At 50.0% G+C, this 23,934-nt stretch overlaps 1 protein-coding gene and 1 long non-coding RNA gene across 8 annotated transcripts in view; both read left to right on the forward strand.

Annotated features, from left to right (window-relative positions):
- Positions 1–23,934, forward strand: part of NOD1 (nucleotide binding oligomerization domain containing 1) — a 54,547-nt gene that overhangs the window by 19,893 nt on the left and 10,720 nt on the right. For 5 of the 6 annotated variants that reach the window (XM_083467929.1, XM_083467928.1, XM_083467930.1 and 2 more), the window contains 4 exons: positions 5,907–5,990; positions 14,035–14,118; positions 14,950–15,033; positions 19,944–20,027. In XM_083467929.1, coding sequence (XP_083324055.1) covers positions 5,907–5,990; positions 14,035–14,118; positions 14,950–15,033; positions 19,944–20,027 — 336 coding nt within the window. Of the gene's footprint in view, positions 1–818; positions 3,126–4,372; positions 4,457–5,906; positions 5,991–14,034; positions 14,119–14,949; positions 15,034–19,943; positions 20,028–23,934 lie in introns of those variants that run through there. The other variant, XM_083467931.1, reaches the window with a different exon arrangement.
- LOC310690064 lies at positions 5,998–14,008 on the forward strand. 2 transcript variants are annotated; one of them, XR_014517859.1, is made up of 3 exons: positions 5,998–6,425; positions 7,158–7,364; positions 13,915–14,008. It is a non-coding gene; the product is annotated as an uncharacterized lncRNA (long non-coding RNA). The 2 variants fall into 2 exon arrangements; XR_014517858.1 differs by having other exon boundaries at positions 5,998–7,364.

Here is a 23,934-nt window from a genome sequence, read left to right on the forward strand (position 1 = left end):
CCAGAAGGCCCTCTGCGCTGGACCTCAGTGTCCAGGCTGAATGATGGGGGTGGAGACACTCCTTCAGGTCTGCTGGGCCGAGGCCGTTTAGGGCTTTAAAGGTCAGCACTGACACTTTGAATTGTGCTCAGAAATGTACTGGGAGCCAATGTAGGTCTTTCAGGACTCCCAGTCACCAGTCTAGCTGCCACATTCTGGATTCGTTGCAGTTTCCGGGTCACCTTCAAAGGTAGCCCCACGCAGAGCGCATTGCAGTAATCCAAGTGGGAGATAACCAGAGCATGCACATCTCTGGCAAGTCAGTCTGCGGGCAGATAAGGTCTCAGCCGGCGTACCAGATGGAGCAGGTGGACAGCTGCCCAGGACACAGAATTGACCTGCGCCTCCACTAAGAGGTTGTTGGATCACAACTCCTATCAGTCCCAACCACTCTGGCTGTCTTGCTTGGGACTGATGGAAGCTGAATACCAAAATCCCTGGAGGGCTCCAGGTTGGGGAAATCCGATCTCATGGTTACTTCAAATATATTGTGTATGTTGTCACAAAGGCTTGCTGCACATTTCTGGTGTCAGAAGCCGCTGGTAGACAAAACTGAGAAGGAGGTTCTGTGAACTTAAAATACCCCCCAAAACAGTCCAAAGAAGGTTCACTAATTAAACAGAACACCGGGGGGACTTTAGGGAGCTGAATTGTGTAAAAATGAAATCACTTCTTTGAACAGCAGACCCACATGGCATAATACGAGCTACTTTGAAAGTGCTCTCAGGGTCAGAGGTGATTTTGCTGTAGGCCAGGCATGTCCAAAGTCCGTTTTGGGGGTTTAATCCAGCCCCTGTGGCAGTTTATATCCCGGGGTAAAATACTAAAAAACCCTCAACAACTTCAATCCTTAAAAAATGGTTCACAATTTTGGTTGGCCCTTCATTTCACCAAATCTGGCCCTCTTTGAAAAAAGTTTCGACACCACTGCTGTAGGCAAACACAAGCCCAAACCCTTCTAGAATCCAGCACAGTTGTGGTGGTTGTTACATTTATATCCCAACTTTTCCCCAAAGAGCTCAAGATACAGAATTCTCCCCCTGTGCATTACAACACTAAGGTTGGTTAGGCTGAGAGTGAGTGACTGGCCAAAGGTCACACAGTGAACTTTATGGCTGAGCGGAGATTCGAACCCTGATCTCCCAGGTCCTAGTCCATCATCTAACCACTACCCCACACTGACTCTCTGCTTTTTTTTTGTACTGGTTTTGTATGAAGTATCTCTTCATGCTGGCTCTCCTGTGCTAGAATTTCTCTTTGTCATAACCAATGCTACCTTTAGTTAGCAGGTACCGTCAGAAACTTAAAGATGAATTGGGCCGAGACACAAAGTTCATCATGTCGTATGCCCAGAAGGAGGACATGTTGCTTGAGGAGATTTATTCCTCCAACATCATGGAGTTTATCAAGGACAACAACGAGAAACTCAGCAATGTGAATAGCTTGGAGGACCTGCTGGACGTCAACGTTGGTCTGATCAATGAAGCTGGAGAGGTGATCTATATCTTTGGTGATGCAGGGATTGGGAAGTCCATTCTCTTGCAAAAGATGCAAAACCTCTGGTCCAAGGGCAAACTCGACGTAGGGGCCAAATTCTTCTTTCGTTTCCGATGCCGGATGTTCAGCTGCTTCAAACAAGACGAAGCCATATGCTTGAAAGACCTCCTGTTCAAGTACAACTGTTTCCCAGACCAGGATCCGGAAGAGGTATTTGACTTCATTGTGAAGTTCCCTCACACAGTTCTGTTCACATTCGACGGCTTTGATGAGATCCATTCTGACTTTGACCTCAACAGCGTTCCAGAGATCTGCTCCCCCACTGAATCGATCCACCCGCTGGCTTTGCTGGTGGGTCTCCTCAGCGGGAAACTTCTGAAGGCATCTCAGAAAGTCCTGACTGCCAGGACAGGGACGGATGTTCATCGGAACATTGTCCGGAAGAAGGTACATCTCCGAGGGTTTTCCAGCAGTAACCTGAAAGAATACACGAAAATGTTTTTCAAAGATGAAGGGTGCAGGACCTTAGTCCTGAACCAATTGGAAGCCAACCCAAATCTGAGCAGTCTCTGCTTAGTGCCTTTGTTCTGTTGGATTATCTTCAAATGCTTTGACCACTTCCACTCGGCCTTCGACAGCCACGAGCTCCCGGATTTCACCGTGACCTTGACCGATATTTTCTTGCTCATGACCGAAGTCCACCTCAACCGGATCCAGAAGACCAACTTGCTGAAGAAGAACAACAGGAGCCAAGTGGAGACCTACCGGTCCAACAAAGAGACTCTGTTTGCTCTGAGCAGAGTGGCCCACGCGGCGATGCAGAAATCTCTCTTTGTCTTTGACCAAGAGGAAGTCCTCGCCAACCTCTCTGAGCAGGAGTTGCAGCTGGGTTTCCTTAGGGCGGTTCCCGACTACGGTGGCTGCGGAGACCAAGTTTCCTACGAGTTTCTGCACTTGACCTTGCAGTCCTTCTTCACCGCTTTGCATCTGGTCACCGACGAGAAGGTGAGCACCAAAGATCTGCTCCGGTTTTTTGCCGAATGCTCCACCTCGGACGCCACCCTGCGTTCTTGCTTCCCGATGGCTTGGCTGAAGAAGCACCACCCGACGGGAGAGGACCCTTTCCGGAACAACGAGCACTTCCACTTCACCAACCTCTTTCTCTGTGGCTTGCTGTCCAAGTCGAAGCAGAAGCTCCTGCAGCACTTGGCTTCTCCCGCGTCCCTTAAGAAGAAGAGGAAGGTGCTCCTCACCTATTTCTTTGAAAGCATGAAGTCCCACCTGAAGGGGCTAACCCGGGCGAGGCTGAAGGAATACCGGCAGATTCAAGTGATGCCCAATTTCATATGGATGTTGAGGTGCATCTACGAGACTCAGAGCGAGAAGGTGGGCATGGGGGTGGCCAAGGGCATGGGCGCCAACTACATCAAGCTCACCTACTGCAACGTCTACTCTGCCGACTGCAGCGCCATCTCGTTCACCATGCATCACTTCCGGAAGCGCCTGGCCCTGGACTTGGACAACAACAACATCAACGATTACGGGATAAAGCAGCTGATGCCGTGTTTCAGTAGGCTGGCAGTACTTCGGTAAGTTCCTGGGCTTGTTGTCTGCTCTTAAGGGTCATCAGCCCATCTCTGATAACTGTGGTAATTTATTTTTATTTATACCCCGCCCATCTGGCTGGGCTTCCCCAGCCACTCTGGGCGGCTTCCAAAAAAAATAAAATACTGTAGTACATCAAACATTAAAAACTTCCCTAAACAGGGCTGCCTTCAGATGTCTTCTAAAAGTCTGGTAGTTGTTGTTCTCTTTTACACCTGGTGGGAGGGCGTTCTACAGGGCGGGTGCCACTACCGAGAAGGCCCTCTGCCTGGTTCCCTGTAGCTTTGCTTCTCGCAATGAGGGAACCGCCAGAAGGCCCTCGGTGTCCGGGCAGAACGATGGGGGTGGAGACGCTCCTTCAGATATACTGGACTGAGGTTGTTTAGGGCTTTAAAGGTCAGCACCAAAACTTTGAATTGTGCTCGGAAACGTACTCGGTTTTGGTACCTCGGTTTTCGAACGCCAAAAACCGGAAGAAATAAATGCTTCCGGTGAGTCCCCCCCCCCCAATTTTCTCTATTGAATTTGCAGACCGCCCTTTGCGCCTCATTTACCGAACATTTCTGGAGTCGAACGGTCTTCCGGTACAGATTACGTTCAAAAACCGAGGTACCACTATATAAGACTGCCGGGCTAACAAAACACGGTTTGTTGGAGGGGAAGCAAACAGCAAGGTTTAGCATGCTCTCTTCCTTTCTTCTCTTTCCTTTTTAAAAAAACTTATATTTTATTAAGTTTCAACATACGCAGTCAAAACCCAGTTTCGTCTTTTCTCTTATTTTTCCCAGCCCGTTTTCCATGGAGTTGTTTTTAACAATTTTTATTAAATTTTCTGTTTTACAATTTAGAATACTCATTTAAACATCCTTAAAATATCAGCGGCTTCCCTTCCTCTCTTTCCATGCTTCATTTTGCATATCATAAATCCCTGCATATCTTAGGTAAACCAAACCATTCAGTATTCCATTATTACATCCATCAAGACTTACTTACACTGTTGAATTTATCTTAAGGCTGCCAACGTTTTCAAGTGTACACAATTCCTACCTAGATATTCAATAAACATTTCCCAATCTTCTCTAAACGTATGTTTTGTTCTTTGATGCTGCAACAAAATCTAAAGAGCACATTTCAGTGCCTATTAAAAGGATGATTCTCCAACCATTTTCACCCCTGATGTATCTCAACGAGTCATTTATTTTCTTCCGCCTTCCCCTTTTATTTCTTTCAGGTTAAGTGTTAACCAGATCACAGACCAAGGAGTCAGAGTACTTTACGACGAGATGTCCAAGTACAGAATTGTGAGTTATTTGGGGTACGTATGAATGAGGAGCTCGGATAGCTGTCACGTTCAGGGCTGGTCCCGATGACCGAAGGGAGCCTCGTGAACATCGTGTGTTCATGTGCGACTCTGCCTTGCGCCAAATCGCCTTGTCGCTCCCTCATCAGTGTTGGCCCCAGGGGAAAACTTTCCAAAGGAAAGGCATTTGGATCCGGCTCCCACTCATTTTCCACCGAGTCTTGCAGTTGTCTTTTTTTAAAAAAACAAAACACCAAATTTTATTTATGGCTTTCAGGTTTATACATTTCAGTAATTTAAATCCTGCCAACGTTCTTACTGGTTTACAATTTGTCAGTAAAAATTCCATAAACCACTTCCATTCTTTTATAACAAAGTTTGTTTTCTTGATTTCTTATTTGATTTCTTGATTTCTTATTATTTCATTAAAATGGCAAGTTTCGCCATTTCTGCATATTCTGCAAGTTTTTGTATCCATCATTCTTCGGCTGGGACTTCTTCTTCTTTCCATTTTGGGGCAAGTGATGTTCTTGCCGCTGTAGTCGCATACAGGAATAAGTTTCTGTACAGTCTGGGTCATCTTGCAGTTGTAAGTGGGTCTTGTTCCCGAATGAGTGGGCACAGTATTGCAGCTGTGCAGTGAAATGTTTATTTCTCTGTCTTATCACACGCTGGCTCCAAGCCAGGTCTAGGTGCAGGTAAACATGGCGTTAATTTTCCGTGAATTGCACAAGAAGGCGGTGGGTGTTGGCAGGCTGGAATAATAGACATTGGCATGTGCATTCCATTCAAAGCCTCTCTAGAATGTGCAACTGATAAGGATCCATATTTTCCCACATAGCAAGCAATGCGCATACAGAACAGTACAGAACATGCTTTGCAGAATTGAGGCAACTGGAGCCTTAAAGCAAACTGCAAACCTCCTTCCTGAACTTTTGCACAGTTAATTTACCAGGTTCTCGTACAAAATAAGCAGGTCTCTGACCCTAAATGAATTGTAGTGGGGAGTTTTCTTGTAGGGAGAGAATCAGATCCTATGCATCTGATATAATAACCCTACCCGGTTTGCAGCTGTTAGGTAAAGTAAAGGTAAAGGGACCCCTGACTGTTAGGACCGACTCTGGGGTTGCGGCACTCATCTCGCTTTATTGGCCGAGGGAGCCGGCATACAGCGTCCGGGTCATGTGGACAGCATGACTAAGCCGCTTCTGGCGAACCAGAGCAGCGCACAGAAACGCCGTTTACCTTCCCGCCGGAGTGGTACCTATTTATCTACTTGCACTGGTGTGCTTTCAAATTGCTAGGTTGGCAGGAGCAGGGACCAAGCGACGGGAGCTCACCCCGTCGCGGGGATTCGAACCACCGACCTTCTGATTGGCAAGTCCTAGGCTCTGTGGTTTAGGGGTTTTAAAAAGTTACAAATCTAAACACCGGTTCCTTTTTTATTTCCCCCGCCGCCCCACAGCTTGTACAACAACCAGATTACCGACGTTGGAGCCAAGTATGTTGCAAGACTGATTGAGGAATGTCCAAGCCTCATATATGTTAAGTATGTATTCCTAACACCCCCTCTCTACCGTGTTTCTCAGTGCAGCGAAAGCTTGAAAGATACAAGCAGGACTGGAATAACACTTGTAGTTTGATGGTGAATCTAGGAGATAATGGAGATATAAAAGATTTGGATGATTATAAAAGATGCAGGAGGAAATGGTTAGCAAAAGGACCCGCAAAGGGGAGAAAGGAAGTCCAGGAGATTCCCTGGAATTTTGTTTTTACGTTATATATTGGATATGTGATTGTAAAGCTTGGATTTGGAAACCAAATAAACAATTTAAAAAGAAAGAAAAAGAAAGCTTGAAAGATACAGGGAAAGATCATTTTTCTTAGATGGAGTGAAGCTTCTGCATAGATAGCTATTATTATTATTATTATTATTATTATTATTATTATTATTATTATGCATTTAGGACGTTTGTACCCTGCTGTTCAGCCAAAAAAGGCTTCCAGGGCAGCTTACATGCACTCAAAACAAGACAGTGCCTCCCCACAAGCTTACAATCTGAAAAGACACGACACACAAGGGAAAGGGGACACGGAGGGAAGAGGAAAATAAAAATCAAAACTCAGACACCAGTTTCTAAACAGTTGTTCCCATAACAACCAGCTGGCAGAGTTCAGGGGTAGGAGCTCGCCTCTCGCAGCATAGAAAGAGTCATGCTTCTCTGCTTCTGAGTGATCTATCTCTCTCTCTGTCATAGCCAGTTGTCCGCCTGAATAGGGTTAATGGTAACTTTAGTAAATTTAAGTGGTATAGCCAATTTTAATCAGATCTTCATTTTAATTGGCTGGCAATTAATGACACACTACGTAAAGCTGATTGTGAGGCTGGTGCATAGGAGTGAAAGAGAATGAAAAATAAAATGTTGAAGATGGCCTTTTAAGAGTACACAGTAGCTTATTATTATTATTATATTTTATTTTGACAAAGTAATAATCATACATACAGAAGAAAAATGTGCACCCCACCACCGTGACCATTCCATTGTAACTATCCAGCCTCCCAAAATTTCAACACCTCTTGCGATGGGTTGACCCCTTTCCGTTTAAACAGTACAAATTCTACAAACGTACCTTCCATATCTCCTCAAAACCATTTCTCCTGCATGTTTCCCGTCTTACCTTGAATTAACTCACATTTTCTTTAGAGTATCTCTAGCCCTGTGGAGGTTTTAAAATATGGACACTTATTTAAATATGAGGATCCCAAAGGCAAATAATTGGGCAACCAAAAATTCTTTAATCCGCTTATTATGTTGTTTCATAAAGCATTCAGCGAAGTATCCCTTTGTTGGAACCGATTCCTTAATAGCTGTTCCAAAGAGACACATTCCGGTTACAAAACAGCAAACACACGTTGTCAGGGGTTTAGGAGCAGAGGCACGGGCAAGGGAGGAAACAGAGAGCGAAGGGGAGGAGGCAGAAGAAAAGATGAGTGATGACGACGACCCGAGATCTCCTAGTCTTTCCAGTGAATCAGAGGATTCACAGAAAGGAGCACCAGTGGCCAGGGCAAGGGGGGAGTCTAGGGGGGCACCCCAGGAAGATAGAGCCAGAGGGGACTCAGGGGGGAGCAGCTGGAAATCGGGACCAGCGTCACCGCCAGGAAGCAGGGAAGAGGAAGGGAGCCAGGGGGGAAGCGCTGGCAGCTCACCACAGGAGGGAGGGCATGAGTCAGGAGTAGCCACACCTCCATCGGGGAGCGAAGAAACGGTTAAGAGGAAAGTGGAAGGTTGGGCGCGCGCGCCAAGTTCAAATGCAGAGGAAGGCGGCGCAGTAAGCAGCCCCGAAAGGGAACCAGGTCCTAAAGCCCGGCGCAAGGAGGCAGGAGGGTCCGGGTCAGCGTCAGAAGAATCCCGGAAGGAAGAAGCCCCGGGGGGTAGAGGGACCCAGAGGAGGACAGTCAGGCGGAAAAGGTGGAGCAAGGCTAGGATATTAAGTTGGTGTACACGGGGCGGAGACTCAGACGGAGCTTCGCCGATCTAGCTACTAGACGTAGAGTTGCGCGCAGCAGCGTGAGAATGGAAACTGTAATTCAATAAAGACTTTTACTTAATGATCGCTGGCTAGCGTGATCCTCTGTGAGCTAGGATCTTCAAGCAGCTCTGACAGTAAGCTCCGTCTCTCGATTGTGGGCATCTACAGCCTCGAGGAGGGGAGAGAAACAGGTGCCTACTAGCGAGCTCACGAACGGCAGACGACATGACGGCTGAGCAGCAGATAGAGGAACTCAGAAAAGCAGTGGCACAACTGAATGCCGAGGCTCTCGCATCCAGGAAGAGAGAGGAGGAAGCAGCTGCCGCCTGCAGGGATCTCCAGGTCAGGTTAGACGTGCTGACAAAGCAGACACCCCGGCAGGAGGGAATTGGGTTGGCGAGACGGACAGGCGGGCTGGTCTCTCACTTCGATGGGAACCTGCAACAGTATCCCAACTTTAGAGCCGACGTACTGTGCGCACTGCAACTGCTGCATAAAGACTTTAGAGATGAGCAAGAGAGAGTGGGATTCATCATGTCCCATTTGCATGGGGATGCTAGAGCATGGCTACGCAATTTATGGAGAGATAAGGATCCGGCGCTCCAGAATGCAGATGCCTTTATTAAAGCGATGGATGGGTGTTTTTTATCAAGTATTGACGTGGATCTTGCACGGAAGGAGGTGCATGGGCTGAGACGAGGGAGGGCCAGCGTCAGGCAGTATCATGCCCGCTTTTTCGCCTTGGTCAGTGCCCTGGAATGGGACAGAGATTCGGCTCCTGTAAGAGACCTCTTTTGGGAGGGGCTGCACAACTCGATTAAAGATGAGATCGCGAGGGGGGAGAGACCCCGGACCACCCAGGAGGTCGTTCAGAGAGCACTGGCAGTGGGGGTGAGGCTGGAAGGACGTCCGTGGAGCAGGGACGAAGGGCGTGGAGGGCGCGAACCAGCCAGGGGCCCCTCCTTCCTTCCCAGAGAAGCAGCGCGGGCGCAATCCACGCCTCCGCCAGGAGGAGGAGCCGAACCTATGGAGGTTGGAGGTGCAAGGGCTCAGTCAGCAACCAGAGCCCTAGCACCGGCAGCAGTGAAAGCGAAGCCTCCTAGAGGGAACAGGAAGTGTTACGTCTGTGAGGAGCCAGGGCATATGGCAAAAGAGTGTCCCCAGAGGCTCCACAAGCTTACTGCAGCCTCGGCAATGGTGACTGCAGCAACGCAGCAAGGGGGACCACAGCAGGGAAACGACGCAGTCTGGCTGGAGGAAGAGGCCCTGGGGCCCAGCCAGACGTGTTAGTGACGCAGTCCCCAGAGGTTTTACAGCCCGTGAACCCCCTCCCGCCCAAACCAGTGGTGAGGCTCACCGCATCTCTCCAGCTGCCCAATGGAATCACCACTGACGTGCCCATCACAGTTGACTCGGGCAGCAACGCGGACTTTATAGGGCAGGACTTTGTCGACAAGCACGCTATACAGTTGCTGCCGGCCACACTGCCCCTGCAGGTTGTCACGGTGGATGGCAGGGAGTTGCTAGGGGGGCAAGTGGTGAAGCAGACGCCGCCCATGGCGATGCGACTTGGAAATCACAAAGAAATCATCAGCTTCAATGTCACTCAACTATCGGATACGCCCATTGTATTGGGAATGAGTTGGCTAGACAAGCACAGCCCAACGCTGGCTTGGTACCAGAGGCAGCTGATCTTCGGCTCTTCCTTTTGTGCTGAACACTGCATCGTGCCCCGGCAGGAAGGAGAGGAAGAGGAGTCACAGCTGCTGCTAGGCACGCTGCAAGCGATTCCCCACAAGTACGCAGAATTTTTGGAAGTTTTCTGCGAGAAGGAGGCGGACAGGCTACCCCCTCACAGACCATATGACTGCAAGATTGACCTGCTGCCGGGGGTGGCGCTGCCTAAGGGGAAACTGTATTCCATGTCAGAGGACGAGCTGCAGGAACTCAAACAGTTCATAGATCATAATTTGGAGCGCGGTTTCATCCGAGAGTCCAAGGCAGCGGGGGGCAGTCCAGTATTCTTTGTTAAAAAGCGAGACACGCCCCAAAAAAGACTGGTCGTGGACTATCGCATTTTAAACAATGGGACCAAGCCGTCGGACTTCCCCATGCCCCGAATCGACGACCTCCTGGCGAAGGTGCGGAAGGGGAAAGTGTTCACCAAGTTAGACCTGCGAGGGGCGTACAACCTCATTCGTATGCGGGAGGGAGATGAGTGGAAGACGGCCATGTTCACGCCACTGGGTACCTACGAATACAGAGTTATGCCCTTTGGATTGCAAAATGGCTCCCACGTTTTTCAAGCTTTCATGCATCACGTGTTGGCGGGACTTCTCTACAAGACGTGCGTCTGTTTCTTAGATGACATCCTGATCTTTTCGGAATCGCAGCAGGAGCATGACAGACACGTCAAGGAAGTGCTGACCAGACTAAAGCAACATAGGCTCTACGCCAAGCTGGAGAAGTGCCAATTTGACGTGACGGAGGTGGATTTTCTGGGCTACAAGTTGTCTGACAAGGGGCTCGCCATGGACAGCGCCAAGGTTCGCGCGGTATTGGATTGGAAGAGTCCACGCAACCGGAAGGAGGTCCAGAGGTTTGTCGGCTTGGCGAACTTCTATCGCAAGTTTATCAAGGGCTTCGCTATGCAGACAGCGGCCATCACAGACACGCTTAGCTCCAAGAAAAAGAAGTTCGTTTGGACAGAGGAGGCGGAGCAGTCCTTTCAGGCACTCAAGCGTCTCTTCGCGTCGGAAGAGCAGCTGCTTCACGTCAACCCCAGCAGGCCGATGAGGGTGGAGACAGACGCCTCGGACAGAGCCGTGGGGGCGGTCCTGCTGCAAAAGGACCAGCAGGGGGTGTGGCGACCGGCAGCGTTTTACTCCAGGAAGCTCAGCAAGTCCGAGCAGAACTACACCATCTGGGACAGGGAGTTGCTGGCCATTCATGCAGCGTTCAAAGCGTGGAGGCACTTCCTGATCGGCGCCAAGCACACGGTGCAGGTTTGCACGGACCACAAGAATCTGGAGCACTGGCGCACGGCACAGTTCCTAAACCAGAGGCAGATACGTTGGGCTGAGTTTTTTGCGAACTTCGACTTCCGCATAGAGTATGTCCCGGGGGACACTAACATCATGGCGGACGCCCTCTCCCGTAAGCCACAGTATCTGGAGGACGCAACGCCAGCGGCCGCCATGCACATCTTCGCACCAACAGTATGGGCGTGCGCCGCGGCCACCGTGGACCTGGAGGCGGTGCGACGAGCGTTGCAGGATGACTCCTTCGCGCAAGCAAAGATGGCAGAGGTGCAAAGGGGCACGGCTGCGGCCGACGGTTTCCAGCTACGAGATGGATTGCTCATCCGTAAAGGGGCCATCTACGTGCCGGGAGACGACCTTCGCGCCAAGGTGCTGCAGCAGCTGCACGACGCGCCCACGGCCGGGCACTTTGGCAAGGAGAAGACGGTGGAATTAGTAGCCAGGGATTTCTGGTGGCCTGGAATGAGAGGGGAGGTCGCAGACTACGTGGCGAGGTGTGACACCTGCCAGAGGGCCAAACCAGTGCACAAACCGCCGGCCGGACTGTTGGAACCGCTGCAAACTCCGGTCGAACCTTGGGAAAGGGTGGCCCTGGACTTTGTCACGGATCTGCCCAGCTCGAGGGGCAAGACGGCAGTGCTGGTGGTGGTAGACCTGTTTTCCAAGATGGCGCATTTCATTCCGTGTGCTAAGGTGGCCACGGCGGAGCAAACCGCCAAACTGTTCATAGACCACGTGTTCAAGGTTCACGGTCTGCCACGGTCTATTCTGTCCGACCGGGGGTGGCAGTTCATCTCGAATTTCTGGCAGAAGCTGATGGGCTTCCTGAACGTCAAGATCAACCTGGCGTCGGCGAGACACCCGCAGACCAACGGGCAAGCGGAGCGGGTCAATGCCATCATGCAGCAGTACCTGAGATGTTATGCAAATCAACAGCCTGCGACGTGGGTGGATTACCTGCCGCTTGCCGAGTTCGCCTACAACAACACGAAGCACGTGTCCACGGGGGTCACGCCGTTCTTCGCCAACAACGGGAGGCACCCCAGAACCTTCCCGGGACTGGAAAGAATGGGAGAGGGGGAGCCGCAGACAGCAGATGCGTTCGCGTCGGAGCTGCAGGAAGTCCACGATCAGCTGAGGCGCCACCTGGAGCTGGCCAAGCACGCATACAAGGTACAAGCGGACAAGCACAGAAGGGTTGGCGAAGAGCTCCACGTGGGAGACTGGGTTTGGTTAGCAGCCCACGCAGTGCCGGCCAGGTCGTTGGCCAAGAAGAAACTAGGGCATAAACAACTGGGGCCCTACCAAGTCGAAGAGCAGGTCAACCCGGTAGCGTTCAGACTGGCACTTCCGGAGGGTTCCAGAATGCATCCGGTATTCCACAGATCGGTGCTCACTCCCTACAAGGCACCGCACAGGTTCCAGGAACCCGGAACGGCGCCGAGTCCGGTCAGAGACAGAACAGGGCACGCGGGAGTGGCACAGAAGGAGCGCATCAACGAAGTCACGGAGATTTTGGACTCCAGATGGGGGGAAGAGGGGGTAGAATACTTTCTCGCCAAGGAGGGCACCCCGGCCAGTGCGAACAGCTGGGTGCCGGGCTACGCCTTGGACGAACCTCTCCTCAAAGACGAGTTTCATGCCCTCTTCCCCCATAGACCTATGCCAGCAGACTTTTTCGACGACTGGCTTTTCACGCCCACGCTTTCGGCCAGCACTTTCCGGGGGTTCGACTCGGACGAGGACCCGACAGAAGACGTCCGTTCCCCGGAGGGGTCACCCTCGGGATCTGCATCAGAACCCTCGTATTGGTGGGACGATAGACCAGAGGAGCAGTTCCGCAGACGGTGGCTGGAAGGCCCAGGACGAGCAACACCGCCAGGAGGAAGTGAAGGAGAGACGGACATGGACGTTTTCGGGGACGACCCTGGTTTCGAGCACGGCGGCACAGAGATGGAAGCGGAGGTGACCGTTGTCGACGAGAGCAGGGAGGAAGACCCGCGAGACTTCAGATGGAGGCCCGCCACGGGAAGCGACCGATATCCGACGTTCGTCCCTTTGCAACAGCAGCCCCCAGCTCCAGCACCGGAAGGAGGGGAGGGGGGAATGGGGGGCTTCGAGGGGGGGATGGATGTCAGGGGTTTAGGAGCAGAGGCACGGGCAAGGGAGGAAACAGAGAGCGAAGGGGAGGAGGCAGAAGAAAAGATGAGTGATGACGACGACCCGAGATCTCCTAGTCTTTCCAGTGAATCAGAGGATTCACAGAAAGGAGCACCAGTGGCCAGGGCAAGGGGGGAGTCTAGGGGGGCACCCCAGGAAGATAGAGCCAGAGGGGACTCAGGGGGGAGCAGCTGGAAATCGGGACCAGCGTCACCGCCAGGAAGCAGGGAAGAGGAAGGGAGCCAGGGGGGGAGCGCTGGCAGCTCACCACAGGAGGGAGGGCATGAGTCAGGAGTAGCCACACCTCCATCGGGGAGCGAAGAAACGGTTAAGAGGAAAGTGGAAGGTTGGGCGCGCGCGCCAAGTTCAAATGCAGAGGAAGGCGGCGCAGTAAGCAGCCCCGAAAGGGAACCAGGTCCTAAAGCCCGGCGCAAGGAGGCAGGAGGGTCCGGGTCAGCGTCAGAAGAATCCCGGAAGGAAGAAGCCCCGGGGGGTAGAGGGACCCAGAGGAGGACAGTCAGGCGGAAAAGGTGGAGCAAGGCTAGGATATTAAGTTGGTGCACACGGGGCGGAGACTCAGACGGAGCTTCGCCGATCTAGCTACTAGACGTAGAGTTGCGCGCAGCAGCGTGAGAATGGAAACTGTAATTCAATAAAGACTTTTACTTAATGATCGCTGGCTAGCGTGATCCTCTGTGAGCTAGGATCTTCAAGCAGCTCTGACACACGTGAATCTAGTTTTCTTTCGAGAAGTGCAGAAAGAAACCACTAGCTAAAATGGCACTGAAGGAATTCCATTGCATCGTTGACTTGATTTCTGGCAAAACAAAAACCTACCCACATGGTATTTCTTTGCAGAATAGGAGCAAACAGAATAACCACAGAGGGAGGGAAATGTCTCGCTGATGCCATCCGGAAGAGTAAAACGATGTATGAAATTGGGTAAGTTGGATCACTTTTGTTCATGGTTTTTAATAATTGGGGTTCCTCCCCACACACAAAAGATCCTGGACACTGGGTGACAGTTTGACTATTCAGAGGGCATTCTTTTTTCTTTTTGTCCATTGCTAATGCAAGTTTTGATTTATTTATTTATTTATTTATTATTGAATTTATATACCACCCTATACCTGGGGATCTCAGGGCAGTTCACAGAATAAAATCAAGAGATAAAACCAAAAAATACATAATAAAAATAAAAACAACAACCCAATAGTTTCCCCCCCACACACACACACAAAAACCACATTTTAAAAGGGCAACTGAGCTAACCTGTCCTGAGACCTACTAGTGGACGATAGTAATAGTAATAATCAGTGCTTTTTTTCTGGGGGGACGCAGGGGTATACATACCCCTAAAGGTTTTGTGAATCTTTGTCCATTTACTGTACAGTGGTACCTCAGGTTAAGTACTTAATTCGTTCCGGAGGTCCATTCTTAACCTGAAACTGTTCTTAACCTGAAGCACCACTTTAGCTAATGGGGCCTCCTGCTGCCGCCGTGCCTCTGGACCCCGATTTCTGTTCTTATCCTGAAGCAAAGTTCTTAACCTGAAGCACTATTTCTGGGTTAGCGGAGTGTGCAACCTGAAGTGTATGTAACCTGGAGCGTATGAAACCTGAGGTACCACTGTATCTATTTTTCCCAGTTTGAACTATGAAATGGTGATTGGTTTCTTGAGTCAAAATGAGAGTAGCCCTAAAAAAAAAAATAAGAAAAAAGCACTGGTGGTAGTAATAATAATAATATGTCCCATCTCTTTCTTTTTGACAGGATGTGGGGTAACCAGGTTGGAGACGAAGGCGCCAAAGCCTTTGCAGAAGCACTGCAGAATCACCCCTCTATAACAAACGTCAGGTAAGACCATATCTGAGCAGGGAATGACGGCTTAGACCCTTCAGACGACCCATATCATGAAGGATTATCCTCATGTCAGAAGAGTAAGCACCCCACATTTCAGAACAGTGGGGCACCTTAGCATTGTTAAATGGGGCTGGTGAGGCTGGAGTCAACCATCCAGCATCCTGGGATAGGTGCCGGGGCCTCAGCCCCACAACTGATACCCGCCTCAGGTGATTGGACCCGGCCGTCCTTTTAATTTCCCACAATGCCTCACAGGGATGCTTGGAGAGAGGCACTGTGGGAAATTCAAAGGGTGGCCAGACTCTAGGCCATGGGTAGGCAAACTAAGGCCCGGGGGCCAGATCCGGCCCAGTCACCTTCTAAATCCGGCACGCAGACAGTCCAGCGTGTTTTTACATGCGTAGAATGTGCCCTTTTATTTAAAATGCATCTCTGGGTTATTTGTGGGGCATCGGAATGCGTTCATTTTTTCCCCTTCAAAATATAGTCCAGCCCCCCACAAGGTCTGAGGAACAGTGGACCGGCCCCCTGCTGAAAAAGTTTGCTGACCCCCATTCTAAGCCTAGGTAAATGGAGTCGGTTGTTGTCAGGCTCTGTCTTGGGCAGCAACTGAGTCATCCTCCGAGTCTGTTGTTGTTGAGCAATACCAATAGGTTGTTGGCAGAGAACCGGGGAGCCTAATTTAGAGCAAAGACCTTTTAAAAAATCAAAGATGATTGATGTCTTAAATGGTGGCGTTACAGTACCAAAACAGCATTGTCAGTCCATATTTGGCTGTAAAAAGCATTAAAAAATAAAATTGGCGTTGGCAGATGCTCAGAATTCGGAGAGACGCTTTTAAAACACAATTTTCCTTAAGGGAGAAAGCAAAAGCTTGTCAATCACTTTTCTTTCATCTAACAAACAAACCTCGACGATTTTCTGCTACGGAGAATGGCCGTTTTCCTTCTCCCACAAGATGGCAGACTTCATCAAGTGAAAATCTCAAAAGTCTGTTTAGTTGGGTGAGAAGAGAGGGCCGCTTCTTGCCGCGCAGTTTTTTTTGAGAGTGCTCCACCTGCACACAAACGTGTGAATACAAAACAACAACAACACACATTTATGCAAAAATAAAATATCATACAAGGAAGCCATAATTATTTCTAGTTCTTTCTGGATGTACAAACCACAGTAGACCCATGTCTGCCCATGCTGAATGTGTGAAACAGCTGAGAACCACAGAAAACGTTGAGTCTTTTGTGTTTGGAAATCTCTGTTGAACTCACCAGTGATCCTTGCTGGCTAGTTTTGGTCAAAAGTCCCTGTCTGCCTTGCCTTCTTTGCAATGGTGTTGGAAGGTTCTGATCTCTTTGAGAAGGCAGCTGCAGGGAATGAATGAATGATGATGATGGTGATAATAATGATAATAATAATAATAATAAATAAATACACAGCGAAAGCTTAAAATCCAAGGCATTGCACAGTTGAAGTGTCCAATGTTGAATTAGAAGCCAATTGGAAAAAAAATGTTTTCAAAAGTTTAAATCAAAGGCTTTGCACAGTCAAAACATCCAGCGTTGAATTAGAAGCCAGGTGGAATAAAAATGTTTTCAAAAGCTTAAAATCCAAGGCTTTGTGCATCTGAAATGTCCAACGCTGAATTAAAAGCCAGATGGGGAAAAAACATTTTCACTGTCTGCCTGAGAAAACTCAGGGATAATGGTGCTCATCTAAGCTCTTTTGGGAGGGAATCCATAACTAGGGGGCTGTCACCGAAAAGGCCCTTTCCAGTTGTCCACACTCCGCAGTAACACTTTACCTGATTGGCTCCTTGCTTGTCTGTACAGGCAGCAGCCATTGGAGGCTCAGTGAGGGCAGCCGACCTAGCCAGCACCCCAGTTCTGAGCTTGCTTTGTGAAACCTCCCCAGAAACTTCATTTGGTTGCACCTAAGGGACCTGATGGGAAGCACTGTCTTCTTCCAAGCCAGGCTTGAGCAGAGCAAGTGTAAGAGTGGCCTTGCGGGATTGGGCTCAGGGAATCCACCTGCATCGGACCCAGGGCCTTACATGAGTGGCCTCGGGTTCAAGAGTCGTAAAACAGCAGCACCCCTCTCCATGCCACCGCGCAAACTCCATTTTGAAACAGAGAAGCGTGAAAAGACATTTCTTGATATGGCGTTGCTCCCCAAAGACCAAAAATGCTTTCAGGTCTCACTAGGAGACGGTAACAGCACGGATTCTGCAAGCCTCAATTCCTTCCTCGCTTCCATTTAAGACACACATTTGAGGAGGAAACTCACAGGTGAATCTGTTCTCTTGTATATGTGGATTCTCCTGCTTCCAAGCTCGAGTTTTTGGTTGCCACTGCAAGCCCAACCTGCCTCCCACCCTTCCATTTTGCTGTCTCCATGGGGCATCATTTATCCCCCTGATGAGGTACAGTCGTACCTTGGTTTTCGGACAGAATGCGCTCTGGGAGCCTGTACGACTCCCGAAACGGTTCAAAAACCAAGGCGCGGCTTCCGATTGGCTGCAGGAGCTTTCTGGACTCAGCCAGAAGCTGCGCCGGATGTTCAGCTTCTGAAAACCGTTTGAAAACCGGAACACTCACTTCTGGTTTTCAATCGTTTGGGAGCCGAAACATAGTTCCAAGGCGTTCGGCAACCAAAGTACGTCTGTACTAGCTGTTCACATTGCGGGCTCTCAGCGAGAGAGACGAAGTTCCTTGTTTTGGGGCACTTCGAACACCCAAGACACCTTGAGCTACAGAAGAAGAAGAAGAATCGTGGACTACTGCAATGCGCTCTACGTGGGGCTACCTTTGAAGGTCACCTGGAAACTACAGCTAATCCAGAACGTGACAGCTAGACTGGTGACTGGGGGCGGCTGCCGAGACCACATAACACCGCTCTTGAAAGATCTACATTGGCTCCCAGTACGTTTCCGAGCACAATTCAAAGTGTTGGTGCTGACCTTTAAAGCCCTAAACGGCCTCGGCCCAGTATACCTGAAGGAGCGTCTCCACCCCCATCATTCAGCCCAGACACTGAGGTCCAGCGCTTAGGGCCTTCTGGCGGTTCCCTCATTGTGAGAAGCAAAGCTACAGGGAACCAGGCAGAGGGCCTTCTCGGTAGTGGCGCCCGCCCTGCGGAACGCCCTCCCATTAGATGTCAAAGCGATAAACAACTACCTGACATTCAGAAGACATCTTAAATCAGCCCTGTTCAGGGAAGTTTTTAATGTGTGACATTTTAGTGTGTTTTTGGTCTCTGTGGAAGCCGCCCAGTGTGGCTGGGGAAACCCAGCCAGATGGGTGGGGTACAAATAATAAATTATTATTATTATTATCATCATCAAAGTGGAAGTTTTGGGCCTGTTTTGAAGGATCTTAACAGTGTTGATACCTCTGGGAATAACGTCAACGGATCTACATTTGAAGAGGAGGGGCAGGAGAAGAGTGAGCCAGGGAGGCAGGCATGCAAAGAGCTCCCCAAGGCTTGCTTGAGCCCAAAATGATTTTCCCTCCCTCTCTGCACTTTGAACAGCAGCAGCCCTTCGTGCCATGGCAGAAATGGCTGTTGAAACACCCACTCACCATATACAGGTGGAAGGAAAAAAATTGTGAGAAATCTAAGAGTGGGGCGGGGGTGGGGGAACCGCTCTGAGACGTGTGGAAATAGCTGCTCTGCTTTTTGGATCCTGACCAAAACGAACAGCTTTTCTAATCGGCTTCATTATCTACGAGTTGTCACTCAAAAACGGTTCAAATTTTACTCGGAAGAATTTCCGGACCCAATTATCGCGGGGTGGGGCTTTCCTTGCCTGCAAACATTTCCTTCGTTGGCAGAGCAAGGCTGTCGGGCGGCACGAAAACGTTCTCTAGTTATGTGACCGTTAATGCTTAATTTCAGGAAGGAAGTCTTTGGGGCAGATATCTAGGCATTGCAAATGTGGTGTGTGTGTGTGTGTTTTTGTGTGTGTGTGTGTGTGTGTGTGTTCGTTCCCTTCTTCTTCTTCACCTTCTCTGCATTTTCCTTATTGCTAATCTCCAAGTGGTTTCTCGTTGATTTCAAAATGCATACCCTCCAACATTTCTCCAATGAAAATAGGGATGTCCTATTCAAATTAATAAATAATAATTATTATTATTATTTTACCTTTTATACCCCGCCCATCTGACTGGGTTGCCCCAGCAACTCTGGGCAGCTTCCAACATACACAAAAACATAATGAACATTAAAAGCATTTTTAAAAAAACCTTCCCTATACAGTGGCACCTCGGATTACATACGCTTCAGGTTACATACGCTTCAGGTTACAGACTCCGCTAACCCAGAAATAGTACCTCAGGTTAAGAACTTTACCTCAGGATGAGAACAGAAATTGCGCGGAGGCGGTTGGAGGCCCCATTAGCTAAAGTAGTGCTTCAGGTTAAGAACAGTTTCAGGTTAAGAACGGACCTCCGGAACGAATTAAGTACTTAACCTGAGGTACCACTGTACAGGGCTGCCTTCAGATGGCTCGGGGGGGGCGGATAACTCCATACCCTTCAACATTTCTCCAATGAAAATAGAGACGTCCTAAGGAAAAGCGGGACATTCCAGGACCAAATCAGAAACTGGGGCGACTGTCCCTGGAAAATAAGGGCACCTGGTGGGTCTGACATAGGCTGTGGTTGGGGGGAGTGCTCAGAGGGTCCTTGCCCCCAATGTCGTCCCCTTATGACACTGTATGAAACAGAAGGAAGAAGGGTCCTATGCGCTCTATCTGTGGCACGTCCATGTGTATCATTGTTTGTATACTGTCCGGTCCCATAAAGCCTCGTCCCGATACGAGGTTGTCAAAAGGAAACATTTGCCCCTGTTTTGTGTGCGCACGCATGTTCATCTTTTAAATATTTCCCCTCCTGTCTTTTGCTTTGCAGTCTTGCGTTTAACGGCATCACCACCGAAGGGGGGAAAAGCATCGCAGAAGCCATGAAGCACAACAGCACTGTGAATATATTTTGGTAAGGATCCGCTTGTTGGCAGATTCTGGGGAGGGGGGCAGCTTCGCGGGGCTCGCCTCTCCTTACAAGGAGAGGGACATGGATTTTACATGGCGGGTGCACCTCTCACAGTCCATACCAGATTGCAGAGTAGGCCTAGGTTGGAGTGGCAGATTTCTATACGAGCTACATGAGGGAACTGGAAGGCTCACTTCGAGCACAGAAGAGGCCAAGGGACGCAGTGAGGAGAACAAATAAACCACAGCAGGAAACTCTTCAGATTTTGTTTAGGGCATTTTTACCCTATCGCATGAGACCAGTAGCGGCCCCTCCCCTCCAGGCTGACAATCGAAAAGACGACACAAAAGGAAAGAGGTTTGAGGAGGGAAGAGGAAAACAAGCAAACCCTTAGAAAGTTACATCCAGGCTGAAGCACAAGGTGGCGCTCTAGCCATGGTCAGGGGCAACTCCTCTTTATCACTGGCCACGCCGACAGGGGGCTGTTGGGTGTCGGAGTCGAACGACACCCAGAGGACCACATGTTCTCCACCCCCGAGTTATGACGTAGCTCTTACGATGACCAGCTGGGACGGAAACAGCTGTTTCCCCTATCTCCCTCTGCTGCAGCCGGATAGGTTGAGTTTTGCATTCGGAGATCACCTCCCTTTTCCTTGTAGCGTGAGCCATGGGTCCTGTTGGAAGGGATGTGTTTTTTCACAGCAAGACATCCAAGCTAATGTGCCCAGCCAGGAAGTGGCGGTGATCCAATAGCTTCGTATTTGTGAAATAGAAAAGCCAGTATCTCCTCCCAATGCCATGTTGCTGAGCTCTGAAGGGTCTGAGAATCTGACCAAATACCGTATTTTTCGCCCTATAGGACGCACTTTTCCCCCTCCAAAAATGAAGGGGAAATCTGGGTGCGTCCTATGGGGCGAATGCAGGCTTTTGCTGAAGCTTGGAGAGCGAGAGGGGTCGGTGCGCACCGACCCCTCTTGCTCTCCAGGTTTCAGGAACACATCCGCAGCCTAGGCAGCCCTGCGGGAGGTCCCGCACGGATGTCTAGGCTGCGGATAGCAGCCTGCCGCCCAGCGCGAGGGGCGCCCTGAAGCAGAGCGCCCCTCGCGCCGGGCAGACATCCGCAGCGTGGGGAGCCTTGCAGGAGTTCCCCGCAAAGCTCCCCACGCTGCGGATAGCAGCCTGCCGCCCGGCGGGCGGGGTGCCCTGAAGCAGAGCGCCCCTCACGCCGGGCAGACATGGGCCAGCCCCACAAGCTCGGGGGACAGCAGGGAGCGCAGCGCCGCCATCCCGCTGTTCCTCGACCTGGTTCAGTTTCCCCGACCTGCTTTTGGGGGGGGAAATAAAGGGGGGGAAAATTCCTTTATTTCCCCCCAAAAAAACTAGATGCGTCCTATGGGACGGAGCGTCCTATGGGACGAAAAATACGGTATGATTGATTGTTTGATTGATTGATTGACTGACTGATTGATTGATTGAATTTATATACCGCCCTATACCCGGAGGTCTCGGGGCGACTCACAGAATAAAATCAAGATATAAAACCACAAAATACAGTGGAACCTTGGTTGTCGAACATAATCCGTTCCAGAAGACCATTCAACTTCCAAAATGTTCAACAACTGAGGTGCAATTGCTGGTCGGCAAAATCCATTGAAAAAATGGAGAAACGCGCCTCAGAAGCTGTTTGACTTCTGAAGCGCGTTCAGAAACGGAAGCATTCACTTCCAGGTTATGGTGTTCGAAAGCCAAAACGTTTGACGTCTGAAGCGTTTGACAACCGAGGTTCCACTGTACATAATGAAAATGAAAACAACAACCCAATAACCCCCCCCCCCCCACAAAACCTCCACATTTTAAAAGGGCATAGGATGTCAATCAGATCAACCAAAGGCCTGGTTAAAAAGGAACGTTTTTGCCTGGCGCCTAAAGGTGTATAATGAAGGCGCCAGGCGAACTTCCCTGGGGAGAGCATTCCACAGACGGGGGGCCACTGCAGAGAAGGCCCTGTTCTCGTGTTGCCACCCTCCGGACCTCTCGAGGAGGAGGCACACGAAGGAGGGCCTCAGAAGGTGATCTCAGGGTCCGGGTAGGTTCATATGGAAAGAGGCAGTCCTTGAGGTACTGTGGTCCTGAGCCGTGGTGTGTGTGGTTTGTAACCCACCATGGTTTTCCTAGCATTTCAGTGTGTTCCGAGTAGTTTTGGGAGAGTAATTCACCACCCAAGCTCCACATTCACATGGTTTCAATTCTTGGTTCCATGTCCTCCTTAAGAGCACTTCCTCAGCGGCAGCCATTGGTTTCTGAACGTCTTTGCCATCGCTTCTGCCTTCTGCTGATAAGGCCCTGCGGGCTTGTTCTAGCAGCCCAAGGATGTCTGAGCTAGCAAAAACCAGCGTCAGAGCTGAGACCACATCCAACCCCAGGGAGCAGCAGCGAGTTTTTAAAAAGTAAACACTTTTAAGTATCCCCGGTATTAAAAGCAGCTGATTAAGTTGACCAAATCTGATGATTAAATGAATCCAAAATGAACTCAGGAGCGTACGGTGAGAGATTTACCGTATTTTTCGCTCTATAAGATGCACTTTTTCCCCTCCAAAAATTAAGGGGGAATGCGTGTGCGTCTTATGGAACGAATGCAGGCTCCATGGCTTCAGCGATAGCAACGCGAAGCCTCCGAAGCGCAGTGGGAGCGCTCCTGCTGCGCTCCGGAGGCTTCGCATTGCTTTCACTGAAGCCAGAAGAGCGAGAGGAATCGGTGTGCACCGATCCCTCTTGCTCTCCTGGCTTTGGTTCGCTGGAGAGGTGCTGCGCAGAGAGGGAGAGAATTTTTTTTACTTGTTCTCCCCCTCTAAAACTAGGTGCGTCCTATGGTCGGGTGCGTCCTATAGAGCGAAAAATACGGTGAATGTGGAAAGGGATGGAAGGCTAGAGAGAAACAGTGCTGGAGGGGTGTATAGCTAGATTTTTAAACCCTAAATTACAGATCCCTGGAGGAAAGAGGGATCTTCAGTGGAGAGCAAGAGACATTTCCTCCTCCCAAACAGAGTTATCCAGGTAGATGAGTCTTTATCCCATTGTGTTAACATACAGGGAAGACCAATGGAGCTTTTGTAGCACTTCTTTTTTATTTGTTATTCCACTCTTCATTTAAAAGAAATCCCAGCACAGATGACAGCAAACATCAGCAAGCAGCGAACGATCTAGCATTAGCCAGGTGCGTTCGCACGGCCTTTTGTGGCACACCTGTAAGACACCCTGTAATTATCGTAAGGAATATCTTGCGACTCATTTGTGCCCCAGACATTCTCCCTCCTGCGCCTTTGAACCGGTTTTGAAGCAGGGACATTAAACACTCCACCTGACGCACTGGAAAGCCTAGCCCTCTTTTGTTCCACCATCGTTCTCACAATGCCTGGCTGATCACAACCACTGCGTTTCTGGGGACAATAAATTATTGTGCTTTTGGAACAGCCAGTCCCGGCGTTGACGGTAAAAGGGAGGCAACTTTGGATCGTGTCCCAAGTGGTGCCCGGGATCTGATGCAAGACAGCAGCAGCAGCAGAAGAAGAAGAAGAAGAAGAAGAAGAAGAAGAAGAAGAAGAGTTTGGATTTGATATCCCGCCTTTCACTCCCCTTCAGGAGTCTCAAAGCGGCTCACACTCTCCTCTCCCTTCCTCCCCCACAACAAACACTCTGTGAGGTGAGTGGGGCTGAGAGACTTCAGAGAAGTGTGACTGGCCCAAGGTCACCCAGCAGCTGCATGTGGAGGAGCAGGGAAGCAAACCTGGTTCACCAGATTACGAATCCACCGCTCTTAACCACTACACCACACTGGCAGGCCGCGACTCTGTCGATGGCTTGAACCGTGAAGAGCGTGGGTTGAAGGAACAGCACCAGAGCGTCCTTTGTC

This window comes from Podarcis liolepis (assembly GCF_965112155.1).
Source record: "Podarcis liolepis genome assembly, chromosome: 12".
Classification (NCBI taxonomy): Eukaryota; Metazoa; Chordata; class Lepidosauria; order Squamata; family Lacertidae; genus Podarcis; species Podarcis liolepis.